The following is a 13643-nucleotide window of genomic DNA, read 5'->3' as shown; positions in this document are numbered from 1 at the left end:
AATTTTTGGTAGGCAAAAGTATATTTATCCCCAATGCTTCAGAGCTGACTTCCTTTTTCAAGTCTCAAGAAAAAAAAAGAAATATGATTTTGTCTTGTGGTTCCTACCAGCATGCTTTCAGGGAGAATTTCAAAATATTATGTGAAAAGCATTATTAAAATTACCCAGTGATTTTCTAAGCATTATTAAAATTACACATAGTGATTTTCTAAGCACTTACAATAGCACAGAAAATATTAACAGGCTAAATCTGAAAGAGAAAGAATTATAAAGAACATTGTGCTTTTATTTAATAAAGAAAGATCACCTTTAATTCAGTGACAATGATAAGATAGTTAGGACAAGTGAACGCAAATGTGAATGATAATGGGAATGCAAACTGGTGCAGCCACTCTGGAAAACAGTATGGAAGTTCCTCAAAAAACTAAAGATAGTACTACCCTAGGACCCAGCAATTGCACTACGAGGCATTTATCCACGGGATACAGCTATGCTGTTTCGAAGGGACCCATGCACCCCAATGTTGATAGCAGCACTATCAACAATAGCCAAAGTATGGAAAGAGCCCAAATGTCCATCGATGGATGAATGAATAAAGAAGAAGTGGTATATCTCTACAATGGAGTATTACTCAGCAATCAAAAAGAATGAAATCTTGCCATTGGCAACTACGTGCATGGAACTGGAGGGTATTATGCTAAGTGAAATTAGTCAGTCAGAGAAAAACAAATATCATATGACTTTACTCATATGAGGACTTTAAGAGACAAAACAGATGAACATAAGGGAAGGGAAGCAAAAATAATATAAAAACAGGGAGGGGGGCAAAACAGAAGAGACTCATAAATATGGAGAACAAACTGAAGGTTACTGGAGGGGTTGTAGGGGGGGATGGGCTAAATGGGTGAGGGGCACTAAGGAATCTACTCCTGAAATCATCGTTGCACTATATGCTAACTAACTTGGATGTAAATTAAAAAAAAAAAAAAATTAAATTAAAAAAATGTGAATAAGTCAGAAGAGATGTCTTATCCTAATCAAGACTTGTTTATTCTTAAAAAAAAATTCTCTTTAAGATGAATTTTAAAAGGAGAGAAAAGAAAAAAAGAGATAAAATCAGACTCTTAAATACAGAGAACAAACTGGTGGTTGCCAGAGGGGCAGTGGGTGGGGGTGGGTGAAATAGGTGATGGGGATTAAAAGCACAGTTAAACATGTTGAGCACTGAGAGATACACAGAAGTGTTGAATCATATTGTACACCTGAAACTAATGTAACACTGTATGTTAACTATACTTCAATAACAGAGAGTGAGAGAAGAGCAGAATAGGAGAAGGTAAAGGGAGAAAGATTGAAACTCTTGGTCATGCTCACAGATTTGGGAAGAAATTCTAGAATACAAAATGAAAGACATTTAGCAGGGTGTTGAAATAGAAACTAGAATAAGAGGTTATCAGTGCACTTTGGACCCTTATCTGGAGTTCTGAAGTTAAGTCCTTAATGCCTGCTTTTCTCACAGGCAGCTCTAATTCAAGCATTTCATTGTTAGTTACCAATTAAATAAAGGAAATATGTTATATCATAACAAACAGTTCTTTCTTTAGCCTCTGCTTTCTGTTGTTCCAGATTGAGATTCCTCTAACACAAACTTAATCAAAGGGCATTCTTAGATCCCCGTATGAGGTGCTGGAACTGACTTGGCTACTGATTGTTACATTTTCAGGGATTCTGTAAACTGGTTCTTAAACTGTTAGCTGAAATTGATCGTAATGGGAATGTTTATGCCATGGAAATTGGCAAAAGGTACAAATCAAGGCTTTTTACCAGCACATTCTTGCCTTTTATTCACACATTCATACAGACCTTAAAAGGCTCCATCATGTTAATGATTCTCTTGCCTTGAGAATGAGTGTCCAACAACTAAAGAAATGACCATTAATACTGTCACCCACACAGGAGACAGTAATTCAATGTTTCTGACATACAGAGCGTTATGCTAGTCTCTGCAGAACTAAAGAGCTCACAGTCTGTTTTGAAGAGAAGGAGATTTTTGTACAATTTTTAAACTATAATGGAACACAGCCTAACAGCAGAGTCAAATGAATAATAGAGTCTACCTGAGTTCTACTTCTATAGGAGTGGACAAAGAAAGGACCTCAGAGGGGAGATGATAATTCACAAAGGAGGTATAACTGGAAGAAGCATAGGAAGAAGAATAGCAGAGAAGTGGACAGGAGACTCGAGTACAGTGGGAAAATGTACCCAGAATGTCTACAGAAAATTAAAGTCATCTTCCTGGAAAACATGGTTCAAATGAGAAGTGATGTGGCACAATAGAGAATGCATGAGGTTTTGGGGATGGAGAAATCTGGATTTAATTTTCACCTTTACAGTTACTAGCTGTGTGAGGCTACTTTACCTTTGTCAATCTTAGCTTGCCTGTCTGTAAAATGGGTATAACATTCTGTTTTCAAAGTGCTCATGAGGATTAAAAGAATTAATGTGTGCAGCATCTCCTAGCACAGAACCTGATATGTAGTTGACAAAAAAAAAAAAATTAAAGATAGTATTGTCCACCTTCAAACCCTCATGGTCATTGTCATCAGTACCTAATGATTTGGAAGAGAAGCTGGACTTCAGAGTGTAAATCCAGATTGTAAAGCTCACTGATTTGCTAAGCAAAAGCTTGTAAACTTAGTTAATTACTGGGGAGATACGGAAGGCCTTGAACGTGGGGATAACATGTTCCAAGTGGTGTTTCAAAAGAACACCCCAGGGGCGCCTGGGTGGCTCAGTCGGTTGAAAGTCTGACTCCGGTTCAGGTCATGGTCTCGCGGTTTGTGAGCTCGAGCCCCGCGTCGGGCTCTGTGCTAACAAACAGCTCAGAGCCTGGAGCCTGCTTCGGATTCTGTGTCTTCCTCTCTCTCTCTCTCTCTCTCTCTCTCTCCCTCCCTGTTCATGCTCTGTCTCTCTCTGTCTCTCAAAAATAAATAAATGTTAAAGAACAAAATTTAAAAAGAACACCCTGGCAATAATGCGTGAACACTGTCTTTGGAGTAATATAGACTTGGGTTCTGTTACGTGAGTTTGCTGTGTTTTTTGAGAGCATTGAATTATGCTATTATAATGAATGGAACTCATCAGAAATATTAAGCATAGGTCACAAGAAAGCTCTTGGCTCATAATATTCAGGTGAAACTCATGGGCAGAGTAAATTTGGTGTACCTGTGACTGTCCTGATGCAGAGCACCATAGATGAGCCCAGTGCCTACTTTAATGCCCTGCCATAGGTGTCTTGAAATTCTTTTTTTCATGTTTATTTATTTTGAGAGAGAGAGAGAGAGAGAGTAAGCAGGGGAAGAGCAGAGATGGAAGGAGAGAGAGAATCCTAAGTAGGCTCTGCGCTGTCAGCACAGAGCCTGACGTGGGGCTCGATTCCACAAACCATGAGGTCATGACCTGAGCTGAAACCAAAAGTCAGATGCTGAAACCGAGAATCGGATGCTTAACCGGAGCCGCCCAATTGCCCCTTGAAATTCTTAACAATTGACGTTCTTAATTATTTTTTTAACAAAAGGCCTTACATTTTCATTTTGCACCAGATCCTGCAAATGACGTACCTGGCTTGGCACATAAGAGGTGTTAAGTGTAGCTAATAAATACTTTAAATAAACTTGTAGCATGTGACACACAGGCATAATTTGTACGTGATGTGTTCCAAAACAGATAGCAAGTAAGTTAGGAACGTGTAATACCTGACAAGGAAAGACAAAACAGCTGAACAAATAAGAGTATTAAAGTTAGAAGTGGATGGAAAGACCAAGTTATGATCCTGTCGCTTTGGGACTGATATCTGTCACCACTAAATCGACCACCCATTGGTGTCGTCCAATATGTTTCTGTTCTCCTCGCGTGTGTTCCGCTCAAGAGAAGCAGCTACCACTTGTGGCACTTCAACAGGCTAACTGACAAGGTACTACTATCGTTGAGTGTACTTGCTCTGTGTCATTCTGATAGAGCAAATGCCTATCACTGGCCTGAGTCATCTTCATTCTGTGGGGGCCTTTGGGACCTCAGCCTTCTTAATGACACTGCCAGCAGGATGGTGAACATCAGTAGGGCATGTGAGCATCGTGAACCCCAAGATTCAAGAAATGTGATCCTGTGGCCTCCACCACTCTATTGCCATTCCTTGCTTGGCATGTCCATTTATGCCACCTCTTTGCTCTTGCTTATCACTATACTTTAACTTGACTTAATAGACCATGTGAGTTGCGCATGTTCGTTTGGTCTTTCAGTCCCATGGCCAGTGGTCAAGGTTGCGTAGTAGTATAGTTAAAGACCTCCGTCTCATCAAAGGAAGTTTCTACACAAGTCCGAATCATAGTTCTACCACTTAATAGTTGTCTGAACATAAACAGTCACTTATCTCTCAGAGCGCTGGTTTCCTTATACACAAAACCAAAGTAATGATACGTGGTTGAGAGAGATAAATGGGATTATGACAGTAAAATAATAATAGCTAACACATATAAAACAATTCCTACATGCCAGGCACCACTCTAAGTGCTTTATATCTTAACTGATTTAATCCTCCTAATAATTCTATGAAGTAGTATTACTTTTTATCCCCATTTATAAGTGAGAAAACACTAAGTTCCAGAAGTTAAGAAAATTGCCCAAAGTCACAGCATAGCACTTGATACCTACTAGGCCCTGATTAAATAATAGAAAAATTGAATGTCAATGTTACATTTTGATCAACAAAATTCAGCCGTACTGACTTCCAATAGTCTCCATTCTATGGATGAGAAAATCAATATACTTCAGATACCTGTAATGTACAAGAACTGAAAGTTGATGCTTTGGTTGAGCTATTGACTAAAAAGAATCCCAAATGGCTGAAGGGTGTGTTAGTAGGTGTGTACATGTGATTAAAGGTCCTCTTGTGTGGAATCCCTCATTCCTTCTCAATGACAGATGAAGGAAATGCCTTTGTGAACTGAAGGAGAAATCATGGTTCTTACCTATAAAAATCTCAAGCTCCAAGGAAACTTGAGAGAAAGGGATGAAAGCCAGGAGGCTAGTTTTCCCAGATAGTTCCAGCAGAGAAAATCAACCCCAGTCTATTCTTACTGCCCTAGAAATATATTAGTTCCCTCAACCAAGAAAATTCAATAAAATCAAAAACAATACAAACAAAAAAGAATACAGGATTGTGAAGGAAGATTGAGTAAGGAAGAATGCTACCTTAATGACAATCTGCCAGTTTCAAGCACATGTTTAAATGCAAATGAAATAGTAAGGATTCCTTTTGGCTTTATTGAACGTTTCATTAATAAATCACTAGGCCAAGTCGGCCGATGGACAACTCCCAGAAACACTGGATCAGGGTGCCACACAGCTAAGAAATTAGAACAGTCAGTGTAAGAGCTAAATAAACATGCTTGTTATCAAAATAAGTGCATTTGAAATGGCTTCTACCCAAGAACCATTTCCTTGCAAAAGTATATTGGAGTACTCCCATATCTTACTTGGTAGACTCATGAAATGTTAGAACTGCTCGGTCCCCAAAATAAGCTCCTTTAAATATCCAGCTAAGTGAGGGCTTTTAATGATTTCTTACGTTAATAGGCACAGAAGCATTTTTTCTTCAAATGGGTGCTTTAGACACAAGTACATTCTGAAGAAGAAAGAAGTCGTAGGTCTCTCCTCGAAGCTGGTGCTGTTGGCCAAGCAGCCCTGCTTCTTACCTCTGCCTCCCTTGCCCTGAAGGGATTTCACCAAACCGCCTTAACTTGGAGACATTAATTTGCAAACCATGGGCCACAATCCAATCCCTTCATTTTACAAATAAATACAGGAGACTCAGAGAGATGAAGTCAGAGGTAGAGCTCAGCCCGGAGTCCGTGTCTCTTACTTTTCAACCCCAAAACTACCCTACTATAACAAAATAAAGTGATTGCTTCATCAGGATTAGTCATGCAAGCTTTAAATCTACCATGTAGAAAGTTGTGGTACAGTTAGGTTTTAGGTTTCAGGATGAGTAATAAGTAGATGGTTATTTTCCACAAAGGTGTTTTATTTCACCTGTGATGGTTGCTCTCAGATCAGTGTAGCCACCTATAACAAGGAGGAAAGATCTAGTTAACCCCCTTCTTTTTATTTTTTATTTTTTATTTTTTTTAATCTTTATTTATTTTTGAGAGAGAGACAGAGTGTGAGCAGGGGAGGAGCAGAGAGAGAGGGAGACACAGACTCCGAAGCAGGCTCCAGGCCCTGAGATGTCAGCACAGAGCCTGACACGGGGCTCGAACCCACGAACTGTAAGATCATGACTTGAGCCAAAGTCGGATGCTCAACTGACCGAGCCACCCAGGCGCCCCTAGTTAACCAACTTCTAAGTGAAACCCATTAATAACTTCAAAATAGATATGCCTAAAATCCTATGTTTTTAGTTCATTAATAAGAATAGGAACTGATGGGGATGCAAGCTGGTGCAGCCACTCTGGAAAATAGTATGGAGGTTTCTAAAAAAACTAAAAACAGAACTACCCTACGACCCAGCCATTGCACTACTAGGCATTTATCCACGGGATACAGGTGTGCTGTTTCGAAGGGAGACATGCACCCCAATGTTGATTGCAACACTATCCACAATAGCCAAACTATGGAAAGAGCCCAAATGTCCATCGATGGATGAATGGATAAAGAAGATGTGGTATATATATATACAGTGGAGTATTACTCGGCAATCAAAAAGAATGAAATCTTGTCATTTGCAACTACATGGATGGAACTGGAGGGTATTATGCTAAGTGAAGAGAAAGACAGAGAAAGACAAATATCATATGACTTTACTCATATGAGGACTTTAAGAGACAATCCAGATGAACATAAGGGAAGGGAAGCAAAAATATAAAAACAGGGAGGGGGACAAAACAGAAGAGACTCATAAATATGGAGAACAAACTGAGGGTTATTGGAGCGACTGTGGGAGGGAGGATGGGCTAAACAGGTAAGAGGCACTAAGGAATCTACTCCTGAAATCACTGTTGCACTATATGCTAACTAATCTGGATGTAAACTCTAAAAAATAAAAAATAAAATTAAAAAAAAAGAATAGGAACTGACTTTCAAATAGTTGGAAAACATACCACTATTTCCCCTTCCCTGTCTGCCAACATATTCTCACCCATTCAATAAATAGTTTAGAGTAAGGTAAGATGTTCTGCTTCTGAGGTTTTCTGTTTCTCAGAATCGAAAGACAGTGGCCCTCAATCCTTGGCTTTCAGAGTAGAAAATTAAAATACACATAGCCTGGTCTGGGCCAGACACACCTGTCCCCTCCACCTGGAGATTATTATTTGATAGGTTTAAGGCTACCTGACTGTGTGAAACACATTGAAACCACATTGCAAAACACTGTTCCACAGTGACAGTGGAAAGGATGTAACCTCTCTTCAGTCCTAAAAAGCCAATACTGCTGCCTTCAAAATGCTGAGCTCCAATTCCTGAGCCATGTTTGAGAGCCCTTAGGGATTAACAACCCATTTTTAGAGCTTCTTGCCTATGTATTAACTGCTTCTTTTAACTGTCGTTGGGTCCTCAGCTCTGAGGATGCTTACCTTGCTAGCGGTAGATATTCTTTCAGAATGTGGGACTCCCTGAGCGCCACCTCCCAAGGCATCCTCAGAACAATAAGTTACCGTTCCTGAAGTTTACTCTAAAACACATCTTGAAAGCCTGATCCTCCATAGAATCTGTTTTAGAAGTTTCACAAGCTCATCAGAGTCCAGAGCCAGATGGAAAGCCTTGGAATCCCGACATAAATCCAAACCTGTGATCAAAATATCTGCTCCAGTTATACTGAGACTAGTATCTTGGTCTCCATGTAGTTAGCAAGGATTGATGACTGGAGGCAAATTCTGGGAATAACACGGTCCTCAGAAATGCATTCTCAGACTCAGAAGTCCCTGAAAGAAATAAAGGGTGCGAGAAAAGCTCCCTGACTGCCATGTTTCAGTGGCATTGGGGCAGAGAAACCTTTATCTCTCCACACTATCAAGTATTCACCACTTGTTCTAATAATGCGATTGAGATCCATGTGGGAGAAGCTCAATACAACATTCAAAAACCCACAAAGGGAGACAGGCTGGCCACAGTAGTGCCAACAGCTTCATCCCAGAGGCTGAAACCAAGAGGATCAGGCTGACCATGACCACTGGTACCAGCTGTGCAGAGAATTGCCAAGCTACAAAGCAGGACTGACTTCTGGCCATGGAGAATCGTTGTAAGACAGTGAGCGTTACTGACAGGTGAGAAGCCATAGTTGTTTCTTCTCTGGGCCTAAATCTGTGCTTCCATTCTGCAAGCTGGCTTTGAACTTGATGTTCTGAATCACTGCCTTGGTAACATGCCTAACTCGCTCCCTGGCTGCACGGGTAGGAGGCAGCAGACTGGAATGCTTAGAGGGTTTAACCAAATAGCGTGACCAACTGATGTGGATCGAGAATTGTGCGCACTGAAGACTGAATTCCCTGTTCCTAAGTGCAACTATCACTGAGCCCCAGCTGCTATTTTCATGTAAGAATGTGGGACCAGATGCTCCACTTGTCCAGCAGGAGCTGGACATGTGGATTTTTTTAGTGTGAAATCTCCTACTTTTTAACATTTGACAACAAAGAAAAATGTTGTTAAAAAATACACCCCAGGGGCGCCTGGGTGGCTCAGTCGGTTGAGCGTCCAACTTCAGCTCAGGTCATGATCTCACGGTTCGTGAGTTTGAGCACCACGTCATGCTCTGTGCTGACAGCTCAGAGCCTGGAGCCTGCTTAGGATTCTGTGTCTTCCTCTCTCTGCCCCTCCCCTGCTCACGCTCTGTCTCTCTCTCTCTCTCAAAAATAAATAAACATTTAAAAAATAATTTAAAACAAAATACACCCCAAAATGGTTACAATGGTCAATTTTATGTTATAGATATATGAATAAAAAGAACAAAAAAAAAAAGAATAAAAAGAAAAAAAAAGCATGTGGGCCAAATAAAAACCTAACACTCAGATCTAAAACCTAAGATCTAGACTGAGCTGCAGACTCATTTTCAACCTCTGCCCTAGCATTGGGCCATCCCAAGCCCCATCTCTCCACTTCGCAAAATGGGTTAATTCCTGGACTCAGTTCAAGGCCCCAGGTCCTAAAATCTGCCACAGGATTACCCTGGGTCCATTTGGAAGATCTGAAAGTGGCCTGGCCCTGGATTCTGCCAAATTGTCAAGAGGCTCTATTCTTTGCTGGAACGTCAAAATCGGTTACCCATCTAGACTGCTACCAATGTGTCACCATCCCCCCAGGTGGCTAAGGTTATCCCTGACCAGGTGTGCCTCCACCTAGCCCTGCCGTGTCTCACACGCACTCTGTCTCTCCTGACATGCTTCAGGGGACCAGGCAACATTGACTCTGTCCTGAGGTGAAATAATAATTACAACTTGTGCTTCCCAGCTACGTGCTATGTTCTGGCAGCGTGCTAAGTGTTTTATGTAAATTATCCCACTTTATGATTCCACTAACCCGGTAAATTAGCATAATTTCATAAGGAACCTGAATGTCAGAGAACTAAACAATTCATTCAAATTTGCACAGCTATGAAGTGAAGGTCTGAGATTCAAACTCAAATCAGAAGCCCATTCCTACTCCATTGCCCGGCATGGGAGAGACAGACCAGGGAGGGTGGGGGTATTTCTACACTTTCTGCAGGTGGAAAGGGAAGATACGCTCTTCGGCATTCTTACCCAATTTCACACCACGCTTTGAAAGTTCACAATATCACTGCTTTCCAATTTTACAACTTTCTACATACAGTTACTAATGGTTTCCAGTTTTGGGCATTTTATGGCCAATCGTATTTCAAACGATATTTTGGAAGCGACGTAAAGTGGTTGCCAAACTCCTGTTTTGCCAAGCAAGGATATTTTTAAATCTATCATTTAGCGTCATTATCACCACGTCGAATGTGTACGCGCACGCACACGTGTTACTAGCTCCAGGGAACCAGGAACCCTGCTTGCCTTTGCTTTCATTCAGGGCTTGTGGGTACAAGCACATGCATATAGAGTTCCCAGCCTACGACTGTGCAGTGTTATAGAAGTTTGCTGGGAAAACCACTGTTTGGAACTTGGAAAACTTTATCCGCAAACAAAACAATGCCATTATAAACGATGGCTAGGTTCCCACTTCACAGAATAGATGGAGAATTTCTTGTTTTATTTTGGATATGAGGCCCCAGAAGTTTAAGCAGTGTCCTCAAATAACACATACTCGTTTACAAAGCTAAGATTAGAAGAGAATTATCGTGGTAGTTATTTCAATTCTTTCTTTCATCACCAGAGACAATAATATTCTTCTCTATACTATTTAACATTATTAGTTAAATAGCCTGGTGGAGAGACAGCTTTGGAAATTTACCACTACTTACAAAAATGGTTCTATGGAAAAATGCAATCGGTAGCACCACTGAAAGCTATAAACATGGCTGTTATCACCGACACATTCCCTTTTATTCACGCCTCATCTCCCCAACAACCGTGGCAAGGAAATATAGCGTGATCCTCAGAAGTGATCAGAAGCGAAGATGCTTCCATCCCCCAGAAAGAGATAATCATTTGCCTTTTCATATAGGAAGTTTGTAAATCCGGGTGTCCCGAGTGTGTTTGTTACCCCCGTCAACGTTCAACGTAAGAGTGAAATTGGGTCACTGACGTGTCGCCATGGAATAGCTATTAGCATAATCCTTAATTGGAATCCTATTTACTCTTCTGTTGGCTTAATATCTTCCCTGTGCTTTAAAGAGAGCTGTCACATGATTATGTCACCTGAGGCTGGGACCCTGCAGAGAAACAAGAATCTGCCAGTCACACAGACTTGTAAAATTCAAATATATTATCTCTTTCAGAGAGAAAGTAATGAATGCATTACATTAAAGAAATTCTCAGGAACAAATGGCTAAAAGTGACCAGAGGTTATAAGACTCCAAACAATGAATTTGCTCATAATTTTTTAAAATTGATAATCATTAGCCCAGCCTCTCTAATGATGATATATATGTATATATATATATATATATATATATATACATATATATGCATATATGCCCATGTATATGATATATGATATGTTCACATACATGACATGTAATGTATATAATATGTTGCATATGTGTATATGACCATGAACGTTATATACAATAATGAGTATTTTATATATATGATATATTATATATAGCACTATGTACAAAACATAGGTAATAGAGGAGTTGGGAGATCAATAATCAAGGACAGTGTTTCTAATTATGAAAAGAGGCATCGTACTTGAGAACTTCAATTTTCTTCTCCATTTTCCAAGGCTTGCATTTGACAGTAGCAATCATTTGTCTTTTCTCATCTAACTCTGCCTTCAGTCTTTCCAATTCCTCCTCATCAATTTCTTCTTCTTCTTCCCTTTAAAAGATAGAAAAGAAAGAAACCTTAATAGAGTTAAGTTTTGCCTGACTACCAGACTTAAAGAAGAACGCTCTCGGATACTCAGCCAACGGATATCAACTTGGTTGTACATAGAGGAGGCTGAGATTTATAAGCCTTAGAGCTTGCAGATATCTGAACACTGATGTGGGGTTTCTGGAATTATTGCAACTTTAAAATAATAGCGTTTACCTTCTGAAGTCCTGAAACAGTTTTACATTCATAGCCTCAGGACATAACTCTCAGGACTAGAAGACCTGTGGAATATTAGTTGCAGATCTATCAAGATATTTTCCTCTCTACTTTGTTCCCTTGTATGCTTTCCCCAACCAATTCTACATTTCATTGAGAAACGTTACTTTTTGATAAGGATGGTAAATGAGAGGGGAAGATGTCTTTGAAGTGCCCTTACAAATTTGTTAGCCATGTCTCAAGAGAAAGAGAAAAATTGAAATAGGAAAAAATTAAAAAAATCTATTTCTCGAAGGTAACTTAATCTGTTAATTAAATTCAAAACTTCAGTTGATAAAATTCAACTTGAAGTTTATTTGGTAGAAACGAAACCTTTGAAGGGACCTTCAAAGGAACTTGGTTTCTCACTGAGCAAATGAGATGTTTCTTTTCTCTTCTGTGTTTCTCGGATTGCAAAAATGCCATAGGGTCCAGAACTAACGAAACAAATCAAAACAATCTAAACATGGGCAGCAGGATTTTAAGGTGAGGAATGTAATGCCCCATTTTGTAAAGATCAACTTTTTTTATAGATAGCTTCGTTTATTGAGCTATTGTCCTTCAGCTCCAGACTGCCCTTCTATACTGAATATTGGGATGCTGGGGCTGGGGCTCTGTAGGGCACATTTCTGCTTTGTCAGCTGCCTCAATAGTAGCCTGTCAATAAGAGATACCCAGAAGGGACTTGGGATTCCTGTTCGCTTCCTGGGGTGGTACTTCCTCCCTGGTAATGCTTCTTCACCCCACTAGCTGAAGGGCCCTCCCACAGCTACAGGTGAATCCAGCTTGCCAATTTCCCCAACACTAACAGAACCAGCTTCCTCACCACCCCGGTAGAAACCAGCACCGCTGGTGGATCACCCCCTTTGCAATGGTTTCAGCCCCATACGTCTTTCCTCTATGCTTCTTGGGTTTCTTTATTTTGAGAGAGAGGGGGAGGAGGGGCAGAGAGAGAGAATCCCAAGCAGGCTCCTCGCTCAGCACAGAGCCCGACTCGGGGCTCGATCCCACAACCCTGGGATCATGGCCTGAGCCAGAATCAAAAGTCAGTCGCTTAGCCAACCGAGCCACTCGGCCACCCCTCTCCTCTATGCTTTTAAGTTTAAATTTCAACCTCTCTCCTCTGTTCCTGTAGCCCTTGGAGAGGTAGCTGCTTCATATACTTGTCGTCACCATGATACCTGAGTGTTGTCTTGTCACCTTCCCAGTAACCTAGACAACAATTATTTATCCCTACTCAACAGTTCTCTTATCAAATACTTTCTGTTCAATTAACTGCAGAAGTTTCTTTCTCCTAAATAAACCCTGACAGAGAAATTGCAATCTGACTCAGTGTTAGTCAGAAACATACTTTGCTGTGGGGTACCTGGGTGGCTCACTGGGTTAGGCATCCAGCTTCGACTCAGGTCACGATCTCGTGGTTTGTGGGTTTGAGCCCCGCATCGGGCTGTCTGCTGTCGGCACAGAGCCTGCTTGGGATCCTCTGTCACCCTCTCTCTTTGCTCCTCCCCTGCTTGCATTCTCTTTCTCTCTCTCTCTCTCTCAAAAAATAAATAAATAAATAAACATTAAAAAAAAAAAAAGTAACAGGGGCGCCTGTGTGGCTTAGTCGGTTAAGCATCCAACTTCAGCTCAGGTCATGATCTTGAGGTTTGTGAGTTCGAGCCCCCATCGGGCTCTGTGTGGACAGCTGAGAGCCTGGAGCCTGCTTGGGGTTCTGTGTCTCCCTCGCTCTCTGCCCCTCCCCCACTCGTGCACTGTCTCTCTCTTTCTCTCTCTCAAAAATAAACAAACATTAAAAAAAAATTGTAAAGAGAAACATACTTTTCTGTTCACTATACTCATCATGACTACACACAGTAAGACCATGGCAGAGCTGCTTTTGAAAGTTCCAGCTGA

General features: G+C 40.7%; 1 protein-coding gene across 1 annotated transcript in view; it reads right to left on the bottom strand.

The window, feature by feature from the left end:
- Positions 1-13643, bottom strand: part of TMC1 (transmembrane channel like 1) — a 104619-nt gene that overhangs the window by 80239 nt on the left and 10737 nt on the right. The window contains exon 4 of the mRNA XM_078436135.2: positions 11364-11492. Coding sequence (XP_078292261.2) covers positions 11364-11492 — 129 coding nt within the window. The remainder of the gene's footprint in view (positions 1-11363; positions 11493-13643) is intronic.

The sequence above is a fragment of the Panthera onca genome, chromosome D4, assembly GCF_046562875.1.
Source record: "Panthera onca isolate mPanOnc1 chromosome D4, mPanOnc1 haplotype 2, whole genome shotgun sequence".
In the NCBI taxonomy this organism is placed as follows: Eukaryota; Metazoa; Chordata; class Mammalia; order Carnivora; family Felidae; genus Panthera; species Panthera onca.
The sequence above is the reverse complement of the archived record's forward strand: the minus strand, read 5'-3'. Positions and strand labels throughout refer to the sequence as shown.